At 36.7% G+C, this 16,360-nt stretch overlaps 1 protein-coding gene across 2 annotated transcripts in view; it reads left to right on the top strand.

The window, feature by feature from the left end:
• RPAP2 (RNA polymerase II associated protein 2) overlaps positions 1–16,360 on the top strand; it is an 82,034-nt gene that overhangs the window by 45,637 nt on the left and 20,037 nt on the right. For both annotated transcript variants that reach the window (XM_080800539.1, XM_080800540.1), the window contains exon 11: positions 934–1,002. In XM_080800539.1, coding sequence (XP_080656665.1) covers positions 934–1,002 — 69 coding nt within the window. The remainder of the gene's footprint in view (positions 1–933; positions 1,003–16,360) is intronic.

Raw genomic sequence — 16,360 nt, 5'->3', positions numbered from 1 at the left:
AACTCTTTTTTTTTTTTTTTTAAAGATTTTATTTATTTATTTGTCAGAGAGAGAGAGAGAGAGAGCGAGCACTGGCAGACGGAGGCAGAGGGAGAAGCAGGCTCCCCGCCGAGCAAGGAGCCCGATGCGGGACTCGATCCCAGGACGCCGGGATCATGACCCGAGCCGAAGGCAGCCGCCCAACCAACTGAGCCACCCAGGCGTCCCAAAACTCTTTTTGTTAAAGACCTAGTCTTATAATTTATTGTCGACTCTTATTTCTGTAAATTATGGATTATAACATCCCTTCAGTGCCTGCTGCCAACCTACCACAGGGTAGGAAGGTGCAAAAGATGAATTAAAATTAGAAATTGCCTATTAGTTTGTTAACTTTAATGAAAAAATTGATTGGGGGAAAATACAGAAGATAATGGTTACAGGGAACTCTTTGTGTATATTTTAATAAACCATGCAGTTTAGTTGCCCATATTGTTCCTATATTCCCATCATGTCTAACAGTAACGTTATAAATTGCTATAAATATATAGAAGTGGGGCTGGAGCACTTTCTTTTAAGATGGTCATTATCAGGGGCACCTGGGTGGCTCAGTGGGTTAAGTCTCTGCCTTCAGCTCAGGTCCTGGAATTGAGGCCCCGCATCAGGCTCTCTGCTCAGCAGGGAGCTTCCCCTTCTCTCTCTGCCTGCCTCTCTGCCTAGTTATGATCTCTGTCTGTCAAATAAATAAATAAAATCTTAAAAAAAAAATGATGGTCATTATCAGCTGCTGAAGATTAAGTGACAGTTTTATACTGCTGACTCCTATCAAACATAAAAAGAATAGAAAATAGTGGTCTTTAATACATAATGTCATAAATCTGATTTTATTTAAAAATAGATGGTTTGTATATTTAAAGGTAACAATTCTTTGGTAAACTTTATCTTTCTGTCTTACAGATTAACAAATAGAAATATTATACACAAACCTGCAGAGTGGACCTTAATTGCTGTGGTTTTGCTGTCATTGTAAGTACTCCTTCAGATTTTAATTACAAATACTAAATAGAATTTTAATTTGGGGAAAAACCAAGTTATTCGTTGATTTTATAAGCATATTTAGAAAATGTACCTCTATTTTGTGCCTTGCTTTCCTTTATTATGTGATGAAATAACTTTCATGTAAAGCAATATGCCAATATTTTGATAAGCTTTAATTATTCTCTTTATCTTTTTTACCATCTTTCTTCTGAGGGCCTTTTTCTTCACAAATATTATTTATCTTTTGAAAGAGGAGAACGTCTCCATGTGGAATATATATGGAATAGTCCTTTAATTTCATTTTTAACAATGCATTTTTGGGGGGCGCCTGGGTGGCTCAATGGGTTAAAGTCTCTGCCTTCGGCTCGGGTCATGATCTCAGGGTCCTGGGATCGATCGAGCCCCGCATCAGGCTCTCTGCTCAGCTGGGAGCCTGCTTCCTCTTCTCTCTCTGCCTTCCTCTCTGCCTACTTGTGATTTCTGTCAAATAAATAAATAAAATCTTTAAAAAAAATTATTTTTTTAACATTGAATGGGTCTCATTATTTATAACTGAGTTTTACCAACATATTTAATGCTATTTCATTTTTTTAACATATTTTATCATTAATAGCTTTGGAAAGGTTTTAATATCCAAACTAATATACATCTTTAAAATCAGACAGGTGTAAAGGAACTAAAGTAGATACTACACAAGCATATATAAAACATTTAATACTCATTCACCTTTTAAGAAATCACTAGTGGTTTCTAAAGCTGTCTTTCAGTAGGAATAAAACCATCTAGTAAGTGTAGTGTTTTTCAGCTTGAATTGCAAGTCTTCTTTTGAGGACCATTCATTACTGCATTACTGTTGCTACTTGGTGCTTGTTAGGTCATTGAAGCCCATAGGACATTGAATACTTACTGGACACACAGGTCAAGAAGTGTTATGAGCCAACCTCATAGCATCTCCAGCCCTGCTTTCTCTTTCTTTGATATTTCTTCAGTCTGACATGTTGCTCTGGCTTCACTGTCCCAGGGAAGGCTGTGCTGGGAGGCATTAGAGTAGGCTTCAGTGAGCCAGCATCTGTGTCACCCAGCCAGATACAACTCACATGATTCATTAAATCAGAACACAGAAAATAACTTTACTTGAATGCCCTGATATAAATTTTTTATCAACCATAAGAACAAATCTTTTGTCATTTCTACTATTCAGTGTTCCAGTTGAATTGGTTATTTGTGAAACAGATCTTATTAATTTTTTAGAAAGTTCTTTCTATTTTATGATATTTGTAAATATTTTGGTCACTAGCAGAAAAAATATCAGTATCTCTGCTCACCCACCATATCCTATGCCTGCCAATAAACCCTCATAGATAACTGTTTAACTGTACTTCTGCAATTCATTATTCTAAAGAGGAAGTAACTTTTTTGGTTGACAAGTCACAGGCCTGTGCCAAGCAGTAATCTCAGAATCTTGCTTTCTAAGCCAGTAACTGGAAATATTATCTTAATGAGCAGCTGCTTACTGAGTATGCCATTAAAATTTCAAGTGATTATTCCACACAAAAATAAGCTTCTAGTGTTTGATTTTAATAAAGGCCCCCATGTGGCACAAAAAAAATTGAAAGCTTTGCTAATCCTTTTAGGCACTTTTTGATTTCCCTAACTTTGGATATAGTATAGGGAACCTCTTAATTCAAGGGTCAATGACCCATAAAAATAGTAACTTTATTGAAGTTAAGAAACAGACTGCACACATCTTACTTGTATTGCATGTTGAACGTTATGTGGTCAGTCTTGAGGTAACAGTAAACACTGACTAGTTCCTTTTGTCATTCACCTTGTATCCTTCTCTTTCATTATACCTTAACCCATAGCTAGATCTGTCCATCTTTCTCCTGGTCTTTGGTCCTTTTGTTGCCTGCACAGCTAAAATCCTGTCCAGTTAGGGCTCCTCTGACTTCTTTTTTAAAATCCTTGGTCACTTTAGACACCAAGTCAGCTGAAACTCTCTTGGTTTTTGCCTTTCAGATGTTATTTTCTCAAAATTATAACTTTTGCCATTGGCCCTCCTTGCAGGTTATTCCTGATCCCTTCCATTCTGTATTTGCACCTTCTATGTCTTCACTGACTGAATCCCCTTATTCTTTGGTCATCAGCTTCTAAGACTTTTCTCCTGTCCCAGTATAATTTACTTCCTCTTTTCTCAGAAAGTTCCCTTTAGCTTTTCATATTTCTTCCCCCAAAGAATCTCTGGCTGAACTCGTAAACCCCTTCATTCTCAGCTTTGTCCTTTTATTCTTTTAGAGTAAAATTACTTTATGAGATGGGGATAAAATTAAAATACTTAGTTAAATACTAATCCTATTGACTTCTCTAAAGTATAATTATACTTCATATTTGTAGCCCTCTTTCTGCCCACTTAGAGTTCACAATTACTTTTTGGGAAAGGAATTTGTTGTTGCAAGAAAAAGCAGGCTTGAAGGCCAACATTGGATAAAGAATCTTAAGCACAGTGAAAAATATGGAGACCTTAGAAACATGCACATAAAAGGAGAAAGGAAGTAAAATACTCACACATACTTGTAGAACAATAACCACCCTCCTCAGCCTTTTAATATTGCTAAGATTGAACATAGGCATACATGGGATTATCTTTTTTTTTTATAATTATTCTATGATTTGGAAAACCTTTGCATCTACTCTCAAATTTCCAGTGGAATTTTTTTAGTCATTACTTGCAGTTGTTTCTGGAATTCACGTTAAAAGTAAACTTCTTTTAAATCTTTATAGCTAGGAAAAAGATTCTGAATGGCAGTTACAGTCACTGTAGATGAATATAAAGAGATAATATGTTAAGTATTGTATAACAGTGGTACTGTTCTTTGTATATGAACATTGCAGTGTTTTATTATTAGCACTTGTTTAATGTATGAAAGCTGTATCAAAATTCCTCTTGAGAACTACTTAGAAAATATACATTTTCTTAGCATTTTTGCTATACTGGTGCCAGTCTTAACTCTTGCTAGAGGGAAAAAAGATCAGAACATTTGAGCAAAATGTGGCAGTCCAGAAGAATGAAAGAGGGCTGGTTCTTGAATTTTCACATCTGTATTCTTAATAGTAAATCTGGTGTTTCTGTGGCATATCATCTTTTCCTCCTAATTTCCCTTGCAATTTCACAGATGTATTAACATTAGAAAAATTAAAACCACAGTGTGTAATGGGTTAGTGTGTACTGATGGGAACTCTATACCCATATAATCTGAGGAAGGAATTGATCAAATCAAATTATACACTTCATCTTTGCACGCCCAATGAAATATACTTATATATAAAAATACATCATGACCTATTCCCATTTCATTTAGATTTCTCCATATGACTCGAATGGCCTATATGACTATAACATTTTTGGATATTTATCCTTTGTACTCAGACCTTAAGTGGTTGTCAAGAGCACACAGAAAGACCTTTTAAATCAGAGCTTCAACAGTGTACATTTATTTAACAGTGAAGGAATTAATTTCCCTTTAGTCCTTTCATATTTATTTAATAAATGTTACAATTAGCAAAGATTCTGAAGTACTCCTTACATAGAACATCTGTAACACTGATAATTGACCCAGTATTTTTTTTTGTTTTGTTTTGTTCTACAGGTTTTATTTTTTGTTTTTGTTTTTTGAGAGAGAGAGAGAACAAGCAGGGTGGAGGGATAGAGGTTGAGGGGGGAGGGAGAATCAGACTCCCTGCTGATCAGGGAGCCCAATTCGGGGCTCAATCCCATGACCCTGAGATTATGACCTGATCTGAAGGCAGACGTTTAACCAACTGAGCCAGCCAGGTGCCCCCCACCCTTTTTTTGTTTTTTAATAACTCATTAGAAATGCAGTAAAGTAGCCTGGTAATTGGTGTTATTGCTTAAGCACTTGCTTATAGTAATTTTTTTACCTTGGTTGAACTTTATCAGACTTTACTCTTGCATACTATATGTTGAAATAATAGAGTTGAATCTGATTTTCCCACAAATACTCTAGTATTAGCCTCTTTCTATAGTCTTGATGCATGATTTTTCATAAAGATGTATTTAAATATATAGACAGTCTGCTATAAATATTTTAGTGCCTATATACTCTTGTGTAAAGCTAGTTAATTGTATTTATAGAATTTTGATGTGTTTATATGCCAAATTAGCAAGCATAATAATTAATTACATTGAAGTACATTTTGTACTTTTGTACATTTTGTATTAAAGTACATTTAAAGTACATAAAGTACATAATTACATAAAGTACATTTAATTACATTAAAGTACATTAAAGTACATTTTGTGATACCTCCTTATTTGTCTTTATATTCCTCATAATTCTCATCCTTCTCCTAATAGAGGAAAAGCAGAAACTGTAGAATCGCTTTTCATCGTGGTCTCAGTACTCAGTATTGTTTCTTTGGGAATATTTTGACTGGTATTCTAAGAAGATTTTATAGCCATAGGACACCCCCGTCAGCGTGATCCCTTTTCTCCTTTTCCTCTTCCCTTTGTTCTTCATCTTCCCAGTCTTCTTTGACCTTTCATTATATTTCAGCCTATAACACAAGAGGGGACTCTGTAGATGTTTACTGAGAGCTGAGGAAGTCTAGAAAAAGATCCAGACTAGCAGCCAAAGGGAAACCATATAGAGGGCCATGGAGAAGCAATTAACTATAGAGAAGCAGATTAATTAAATTAAGGCCTAATTTACTTTATGTGTGGCCCATGTGCCAGAAATGGGAATCTGTTTCCCCATTGACTTTTCTAATTTAAAATGGAACTTTTCCACCGAAGCTAATCTTTGTAAATAGCCGCTACTTTGTATTATGACAATCTGTGGTTAATTGTAGCATAGGAGTTGAATGTCTTTTAGTGGGTAGCCAGAGAGTGGGGTAAGTGTTGTTCCATGGGAATGATTTGATTATCTAATAAAGGAGATGAATGCTTTGTATTACTTAGAGAAGGTAGGGTGACTTGTGGTAGTCTAACATGGATACATGCTATTGCTAGTTTTATGCCTTTGCTGTTCTCTAATGGAAAGCTTTCAAGATCATCTCGAAAAATGTCTGCTTTCATTTTATTTATCTGAACTGTCTGTTTCCAGTGAACTGTGGCCCACTTCCTAGGCAGAGACCATGCAATAGTGTATTCCCCCTAAAAGCTTTCAGTATTCCCATCGTTTAGGGAGTAGCATGTTAAGTCCTGAGAAATGGTATTTAAACAAGCTCAACTTGACCATGATCACTAAACAAAAGCCTTCACTGGATATGGGCAGCCACTTTAGGTAACCATCATACAGATAGACACTTAGGAGAGTCACGTCCCTAGGGTACCGCATGAATAGAAAGATGTGACTAAGGCTTTTGCCTCAGCAGATTGTTTTTTTAGCCCACCCATCACTAATTTCCTTAGAAAGTTTGTGAGCATACCATGAAAAATGAAGAGATGATTCCTTAGAAATTTATTGGTTTTCAGAAGTATTCCAAGGCCTTCCTTCTAACGTTTCCAGTTTGGTTCTGAGTAGTTGAGACCATGATGGCAGGTCATTGAAATAACTTTTTGGAATTTTTTATATTTAATTGAGTTTTTATTGAGATAAAAATTCATTTAACATGAGATTCACCATTTTTTTTACTATGAAGTTAACTTTTTTTTTTTAATTTCTTTTCAGTGGAAATTCACCATTTTAAAGTGAACCCTTCACTCGTTTTTAGTATATTCACTATATTATGTAATGGTCATCACTAATTCCAGAACATTACCATCACCCCAAAATGAAACCTCATATCTATTAGCTTAGTTCCAATTTCCTCTTCTTTCATCCCGTAAGCAACCACTAATCTACTTTCTGTCTCTATGGATTTACCTATTTTGAACATTTCATACAGGTGGGATGACATAATATGTGGTCTTTTTTATGTTAGGCATCTTTCACTTAACATGTTTTCTAAGTTCATTAATGTAGCACATAACAGTACTTCATTCCTTTTTATGTCTGAGTAATATTCCATTTTATAGATATACCACATTTTATTTATCCATTAATCAGATGATGGACATAACACGTGTGGTTTTGTTTTGTTTTTTTGATTTCTCGGTATCCAGAAAATTCCTTTTTGTTTGTTTGGTTTTTTTTCCTTGTGTAAATCTTGGATTTATCTTGCAATGTTTACTATCACAGTACCATTGTCATTGTGGAGTTTAAGTATTTGTTTACTGAGGATTAAATAATAATTTGATTATTTCTAACCCCCCTCCCCCATACATTGCTGAGAGTTTATAAAAGAAATATATATTTTTAAATTGAAGTAACTTTACTCTGGGAATCCAGATGTTTTCTAAAGAAAAAATACTTGTTTAAATTTTAACCAAAGCCAGTGATTTTTTTTTTCTCCTCAGAATTCCTCATATTTTTGACAATTTTATAATGTTAGTGTTTTTAACCACAAGTAGCTGAGCGTCCCCAGCTTCAGGCCACAATACATATTAAATCACCAGGGATCCTCAACAAAAAGATGTTCCCTCTTGCTTCTCATCCCCAGCAGCAATAGTGGCAGCATTGGTGACTTGCAGCTAGCAAGCACTTGGCCCTTGCCATTCACAGGCTTGACTTGAGGAGTCAGTTTTTGTATCAACCAATGACATTTTCACATCCTGACGGAGTTCACTGATCACTGAGAGGACAGGCCTGGGGAGGCTAGGAAGCTAGAGGCTTAGGGGCATTGTTATCCCTAGCCTCAGGGTTCTGCACTATAAGAATGAAATAATGTTGCATATGGACACCACTGGTTGGTTCCATTTCAGTGTTAGAGCATTGAAAAAAAAAAAAAAGTTGCAGCCCCTCTTCTGAGAGAATTGTTACATAGCAACAATTATGAAGAAAAGCTTTCCAACTCTCATCTACAAAGTTGCTCTTAGAGATCTATCACAAGCAGGATTTAGATATAAAGTTTAAAGTCACTACAGCCCAACCCTTTAAACAAACCTATGTGTAATATATCACTACAAAGTGAGTTACAAAGAACGTGTTTGCTTTGAATTAGAAATATCAATGGAAAGCATCCCTGCTTCCTTATTAATAGGTAATCCTAAAGCACTAAATACAAACATTATCAGGGCATAAACCATCTGGTATAAGAAAAACATTTTATTTTATTTGGCTAGCATAGTCTTTTATAATCAAAGTTTTTATCTCCATTTCCTAGATACTAGCTATGAAGTAGAAAGCCCATAATGACATAGTTCTTCATGGTACATTCTTCTTTTCTTCTTTATTTTTCTTGGAAGTCTTTAATAGTTAAAACCTCACATGCCTCTTGATTTGGGGACTTTAGCTTTTGTCCAGGTTAAAGTAAGTGCAATTTAATGGCATGTCAGTAATTTTTATTAATCATTACAATACTTTTATGAAATATAATTCCCTTACCATACAGACTATCTTTAGCCGTGGAAGGCTTTTAAAACCCTAAATTCAGTCTCATTCTGGATTATATCCTTTTTTTTTTTCCTTTGCACAGGCAGTATAGCCTTGCACAAGTTTCTTAACCTCATTTTGTATTATTTTTCTTGTTGGCAAAATGAGGGATTAGGCTATATCCAGGTTAAGTCAACTTAGTAGCGTGAATTCAACTATGAGATGTTATAAGTAAGAAGTTATTCAAATGCAGTGTGTAAAAGGCTACTGAAAGAAACAATGAGGATGAGCATATTTAGCCTAGAAAACAGTTTAATTTTACTGATAAAGAACCATGGTGACTCTGCCTAAGTATTATTACTTAATGATCTTAGTCATTGAGCTTGGCAAAGAACTTCTCTGAATGATACGGCTAGTCACTCTTTCTGTGGAAAGATTACGGAGTACTTATTTAAGTCAAGGGGAGGAACACCCCTCAAGATTCCTTTACTCTCTTTGTACTACAGACTGACATTATATTAGCTGACATTATATTGCTCTCCATATCAAAGCTGAGGATGCAAAGGAAACAATGGAGTGATTTAGTACCTCAGCATTATACTTAGGGTGGTGAAAAGCAAAATAAAATGTGTATGTTGATTGTTTTTTTTGTTTGTTTGTTTGTTTTTTAATTTTTTTTATTTTAATAAACATATAATCTATTTTTATCCCCAGGGGTACAGGTCTGTGAATCGCCAGGTTTACACATTTCACAGCAATCGTCATAGCACATACCCTCCCCAATGTCCATTTGTTGATTGTTTTTAATGTAAAAATATGGGGGGAGGGGTTGTGGGGGGGGTTAGATTTTGTTTGTTTATTTATTTGACAAAGAGAATGAGGACAAGCAAGGGGAGCAGCAGACTCTCTGGTGAGCAGGGAGCCTGATGTGGGGCTCAGTCGCAGGATCCTGGGATCATGACTTAAGTGGAAGGGAGGCGCTTCACTGACTGAGCTGCCCAGGCACCTCAGAATGCCCTCAATCCTTTCATTTCTATTTCTTGAAACCCTTTCTATCCTTTGGGCCCATCACAAACCACACTTCTGTGAAACCCTCTTTTTTTTTTTTTTTTTTTCTTAATCTTTCTAGGTGAGATATTTTGCTTCTTTGGAACTCTCAATAGTCTGTGCTTCTTTTTTGCCATTTGATGTATTTAACTTTTTACTGAGGTTACCTGTGCACACATTCACCTCCCCCTTTCCTCAACATCCAGCAGGCTCTAAAGTCTTTGAGTGCAGAGGCTTGGTTTAATCTTTGTATCCCCCACAGTGCCTAAAATACAGTCTTACCAGTAGCAGCTACTCAATACACCTCTGTTGTCTATGCTTTAATTCAAATTTCTAAATATTTGGAACCTTTTCAATTAATGTGTAAATGCCAGCTTCTACAATGATTTATAGTTATGATGTTACAATGAAATGTGGGTCTCTTTTCCTTCTCTGGCATATATAGGCTCTACTTATATTGATTTTCGTGGCATGGAATAGAGACACAAACAAAGACTAAACCAACTCTTTAGATAGAAGAAAAATCAGGGCGCCTGGGTGGCTCAGTGGGTTAAAGCCTCTGCCTTCGGCTCAGGTCATGATCCCAGGGTCCTGGGATCAAGTCCCACATCGGGCTCTCTGCTCAGCAGGGAGCCTGCTTCCCCCTCTCTTTCTGCCTGCATCTCTGCCTACTTGTGATCTCTGTCAAATAAGTAAAATAAAATCTTTTTTAAAAAAAAGAAGAAGAAGAAGAAGAAAAATCAGAGCTACAGGTCAGGTATTTATCAGTCCTTTAGCTAACAACAGGATGATACTATCTCAGAAAAGAAACTCAGGTTGCCATACCATATCTAGTTTGTTTGTTTGTCTGTCTGTCAGAGTAAGAGGGAGAGCAACAGGCAGAGGGAGAAGTGGGCTCCCCTCTGAGCAAGGAGCCTGATGTGGGACTCAATCCCAGGATGCTGGGATCATGACTTGAGCCGAAGGCAGACACTTGACTGAGCTACCCAGGCATCCCACCATATGCAGTTTAAAGAAGATTTATCAATGAACTCTTGAGATCTGTGCCTCAGTAAATGGAAAAAAAAAAAAAAGTAGGAAGTAAAAAAGGAAAATGTTATTTGAGAACCACTTAAAAAATTTCCTTAAATGTGAACTGAATAAAGAAGCTAAAATTCACATGAGCAGCTTTCTAGACATCCCAATTCACTGACAAGACTTATTCCTAGAATAAAATGTAAAAATTGAGGGAAAAATGGTCCACGGATTGTAGAGGATTCTGTAAGCACAATTGTTATAAAACTTATTTTTATAGGGCACCTGGGTGGTTCAGTCAGTTAAGGGTCTGCCTTGGGCTCAGGTCATGATCCCAGGGTCCTCGGACTGAGCCCCACATCATTAGGCTCCCTGCTCAGCGGGGAGTCTGCTTCTCTCTTTCTGTCCCTTCCCCCAACTTGAGCATGCTCTCGCTGCTCACTCTCTCTCAAATAAATAAAAATCTTAAAAAAAAAAAAAAAAGGATGAGGGCATTCTAGGAGATACCTCTATCATTGACAAAAAAACAAAAAGAAGGGATTTGGTGAAGAGAACAAAATAACGGGAAAGAGTGGTTGGAAAGTTGGGTCTACCATAGAGATAGATCCTTTCATGGCAGAAAAACTTACTTCAGTGGGCAGTGAAAGTCATTTAAGTTTTGAGCAGACTACTACTGTCATGAAACCTGCACTTTAGGAGATTAGTATTGCAGAGACCTGGAGTCACATCTGATCCTGTCTTCTACCAGTCCTTCACCAGTCCTTCACAAGCTTCCAACTGCTGTTAAAGAAAAAACCTCTTCTTGTGGCCTACATGGCCCTGAGTAGTAAAGCCAGTGCATTCTTCTCCAGCCTCCTCTCACACCACCCTATCTTGTTCTCTTTCCCAGAACACTGACCTCCTTTCAGCCCTTCTCCATCACACCATCACCGTAGGACACTGATTGTTCCTTCTGTCCAGAATATTCTTCCTTCCTCTCTTCCTTTGTGAGTTCCCTGACTAGAATAGATATCTTTACAAATAGGCTTTGATAACGCCATACACTTACCTTTCCTACACTTGTTTTCAGTTTTATACTTAATTGTATGATTACTTGATTAATATCTGCCTCCATCATTCAATTTGAAGATTTTAGGGGCTGGTTCTTTGTCTGATTTTATTCACCCTTATATACCCACTATTTAGCATTGTGCCTAATTATAGATTTATAATAAATAGCTGGCAGTGATTGAGTGAATTAGTGTATGAATGAAATTAATTAGGAAACCATCCTTTCTCACTCTGTGTTGACTCCTTCCCTCCTGCCTACAACTGCTTATTCATCTTTGAAGTTTAAGAAATAAAACAGAAAAACCTATCCTTTGTCCTTAACTTCACAGACCCCCCCTCAGACAATCCATTCATTCACTTAGCAAACTTCTTAAAGAACTAGTCTGCTGTCAATGATTCCAGTGCTTTTCAGTACTCTCTTGCATTCTTATTCTTGCCCACAACGTTTATGAAAATGATTTCTCAAACTCTCCAGTAGTGATAGTGTAGTTAACCAAAGAGCAATGAGGCAGTGAACTAAAATGTTTACAAAGAAAATTAAATGGGAGAGAGAGATGATAAGAGACATTACAATTCCAGAATCTACAAGGTTTAGCAGTGTGTTTGGGGGGATGGGGAATAACAAATGATTTCAAAATACAGGCACACTTCATTTGATTATGCTTTACATTGTGCTTTCCAGGTAATTACATTTCTTACACATTTAAGGTTTGTGGCAACCCTACATTGAGCAAGTCTCTCGGCACTATTTTCAAATAACATTTGCTCACTTTGTGTCTCTCTGTCACATTTGGTAATTTTTGCAGTATTTTGAATTTTATTATTATTAATCGTCATCAGTGATCACAATTCACTGAAAGCTCGGGTGATAGCATTTTTAAATTATTTCTTAATTAAGGTGGTTTAGACATAGTGCTGTTGTACATAATAGACTACAGTATAGTGTAAACAAACTTCTGTATGTACTAGGAAACCAAAAAATTCATTTGACTTGATTATGATACTCATTTTACTGCAATGGTCTGGACTAAATCCACTGTATCTCTGCAGTATGCCTATATTAGATGACTGGGAAAATACTGGTGCCTTTATGGAAATGGTAGGAGGAACTAATTTTAAGAGATGGTGCATTTGGTTTAATACCTGCTCTACAAGCACCGAGGCTCTTCCTGTTCAGGAATAGGAAAGGTTCAGGCAGATTATCCACTTGGGTGGTTCCTCACTAGGTAGTTGAAAATGTGGAATTGGACCTGAAGAATGGTAAGGAGTCTGCCCACATCCAGTGCCCAGAGTCAGACTAGCACCCCAACGTGGACCTTGAGTGCCATTGGGAAGACATTAGTCCCCAGGGGCCGTGATTCAGCTTGCTGGAAGGAAACTTGGGAACATCTGTAAGGAGAGGAATAGGAAGGACCTGAGGAGAAACAGTAAAGCGGGGCATTGTAGATCCTTTGGAGCCAAGGACTAGAACTGACTTGCAAGACCTCTACCAGCTAGGAGTTTAATGAGCATACTCCTTTGCCAAGATCTTGGTGAATAATCTTTCACCGTGTATTTGTGTCTTGGACATTATTTTACTTGTTATCATGATCACGCTTGGCTGGATGATTTTTGTTGCATTTGCATGTTACATCAGCACATTTCTGGAGTTCACTCCTTCAACTCTGAAGTGGAAAGAGAAGTAACCTATTGAGGAGAGCAAGGCACAACTGAGGACCCAGTCTTTGGATAAAGAACTGCAACTAAGAGAACCATGTGGAAAGTATATAGGTATCCCTGAGGAAGGACCCTGGTAGAAATAAGCAAAGATGAGCCTGATAAAGTAATGTAGCTCTGAAGCCCACTTGACCAGTTTTATAGTTCCTGTGGTTGGTTTTGTATAAAGTAATTACAAATTATTTTGTCACATTTTACATAAAAAGTTAATGTACTTTAAAAAAAAAATGATAAGGGGGACACCTGGCTGGCTCAGTCAGAAGAGCACATGACTCTTGATCTTGGGTTTGAGCCCAACATTGAGCGGGAAGATTACTAAAATAAGTAAATTTTTTTTTAAATGGTAAGGAAAATGAGAGACCTAGACTCTGGAGTGGGCACTGAAATGGTGAGATGGCAGAGGTAGAGGGTGTTAAATGCCAAGTCAATATGAGATAGAACCTGTGGAATAGCTGCATCCATGCCAAGAATGCCTTAGCACTACAGGGAAAGCAGAAAGAGGGAAAGTGGACATTTTTGAACATCAACTATGTGCACCACCTTGCTAGATTCTTTACATGCATTCTTTAATTTGATCTTCACAATATAGTAAGGTCAGTAATGGTGTCCCACTTCCCAGAGGAAGAAACAGACTTTGTCCAAGACTTTGTCCAAGATTACACCTGGGACTCAGACTATCTAACTTCAAAATATGTTCACTTTACTTGGCACAGTATACTTCAGAAAGGTATGTATCCAACCAGAATGCTGCCAAGGAATCCAAAGCAGTTATGAGGTTAAAGAAAGAAGTAGTAACTACCTTTCTGAGAACCCGGTATTTATCCTCTATTGAAAAAAGATGAGGTCTGAAAAAAGGCTGTGGCTTCAGCAATTAGGTGGTTGTAGGTGACCTTCAAGAAAGCAGTTTTTTAGGATGATAGGCATGGAGACCAAATTGCAAGGACTATTGCGATAGACAGTTGTGAAGATACTATACATAACACATGTTGACCACTCCATATGGTTGGCAGAAGAGGAGAGGGAAGCAATTATAACCCTATATGACATGGTAAATCTTCAGAAGACTTCTCAAGATAGTGGAGGCTTGGGCTTGTTGGTGGCAGGGAGCAAGGAAATGTTAGGTAGAGTACTTGGGAGTACTAAAAAGACACAGGGTAACGGGCAGGATAAGGCCCATGAAGAAAATGGGAATGTCATCAAAGGTAAATTTACCTATTAATTTTTCTTCTCTAACCCTTGTCACCCACCTCTCTTTCCCACTGTTTCCTCCACATGTTTCTCTCTCCTTGCCTTGAATGTATTATTTGTTAACATTTTGCCTTCTTTACTTAATTTCAAAAATGAATGAACCAAGCCTTGTATATTTCTCCTTCCAAAAATCCATGTTAGTATTATTGCTTTATTACTTACTCTGATTGATTCTTACCCTGCTCCACTGCAGGTCCTAAGAGAATTAAGTGTAAGGCAGCATTTCTAAGCTTGACCTATATACAGCCACTATTTTTCATTCTGGTGACTAACTTTTTTTCATATTCATGATTTTTACCTTCCCTTCCTTCTCATTTTTCATGACCCACAAATCATTCCTAGGGCCATATGCATGTACTTCGTACATATATACACACACATTTCTACATGAAAATAAGCGGCTACCCATTCTTCTAGAAATTGCAGTTGGACAATGCATAAATAGTACTAACCCAGGAATGATGTCTACAGTAAGTGAGGTGAATTTGAAACTATTTCCTTACCAAAACATAATCTCCTTCAGCCAAGGGCATTGTCTAGGTTACTTTTGTCTCCCTAGTGCCAAACACTCAGTCTGGCACTTAGTAAGTAAAATACTCAGTATTTATAGAATAAATCAGGGGCTCCTGGGTGGCTTAGTTAAGTGTCTGCCTTCAGTTCATGATCCCAGGGTCCTAGGACCCAGCTCCCACATCGTGCTCCCTGCTCAGCAGGGAGCCTGCTTCTCCCTCTGCCTCTGCCCCTTACCTGCACTCTTTCTCTCTCTGTGTCAAATAAATAATTTTTAAAAAATCATTTCTTATAGAATAAATCAAATGAATGGATAGGAACAACTTGGGTAAATTATTGTTGATGTTATAGACTTAAACATAGAATTGGTAGCACGGGTAAAATTGCTTTGCAAAGGAAAAAACAAAAATCGTTGCTTACTATAATGAGTGAAAGGAAGGACAGTGACCTTGTGTCTCTGTAATGATTCATATTTTCCAGGGTGGGTATGGTCTGATAAGGGTGTGACTATTTAGCCTAAAAAGGATCGCTACTTTTAACCAAATCTGGCATTGCTTTTTTGCAAATAGATTGTTATAAAATCTTTAATAAAATTAATGAAAAACAGTTAAAGCTAGATGTAAATGTGAGATTGTTTTTTAACTCCTGTAATTATAAAATTAGTGACTATTTAAATTTTTAAAAAATTTCTTTGATTTAAAAACTTGATTCCAAATACTGCTTTTCTCTTACCTTCCATGGACTTAATCTTTTATCTTCTGTGGACTGATAAAATAGAAGAATTGGTTAAAGAGCAATTAATTACCAAGTATATATGGTATTGTGCCAAATATTTTATTTATCTGGTGCATCACAGACAGTATTCTGGAGAATTCTTTAAATGTTTTACATGTTGGTATTTGTTCGTTGAATTGGAAGCATTTATCAAATATTAATGGGTCCTAATGGAAAATTTTACTCTAGAGGCAAACTCTCCCTTTAACTAGTTTTATGAATATATTTTATTAACTAGTCTTGGAAAGTTGAATAAAAGTTTTAAGGAGAAAATATTATTCCCATGTGTATTGAGCATTTGTTAAATTCAAAATCCTAATTACCTAGTGTGTTTTTCCTCTATTGTCTTCAAACACTTCCGTTTAGATTGTTTATTATAGAGACTTAACACCTTTTCAGTATTCTTCCTGCCACTGACTTTTCTCATTCTTATGTTCTAGTTAACTGTAAAGTCACATAGTTCTTGAAGGCAAAATTCAAATGCTTCTGTTTTACTCCTTGTCTAAATATTTTTACATAGCTTTAGGCCAAAGGGTAAAACAAGGCTTGATATT

This window comes from Martes martes (genome assembly GCF_963455335.1).
Source record: "Martes martes genome assembly, chromosome: 4".
NCBI classification, from domain to species: Eukaryota; Metazoa; Chordata; class Mammalia; order Carnivora; family Mustelidae; genus Martes; species Martes martes.
The sequence above is the reverse complement of the archived record's forward strand: the minus strand, read 5'-3'. Positions and strand labels throughout refer to the sequence as shown.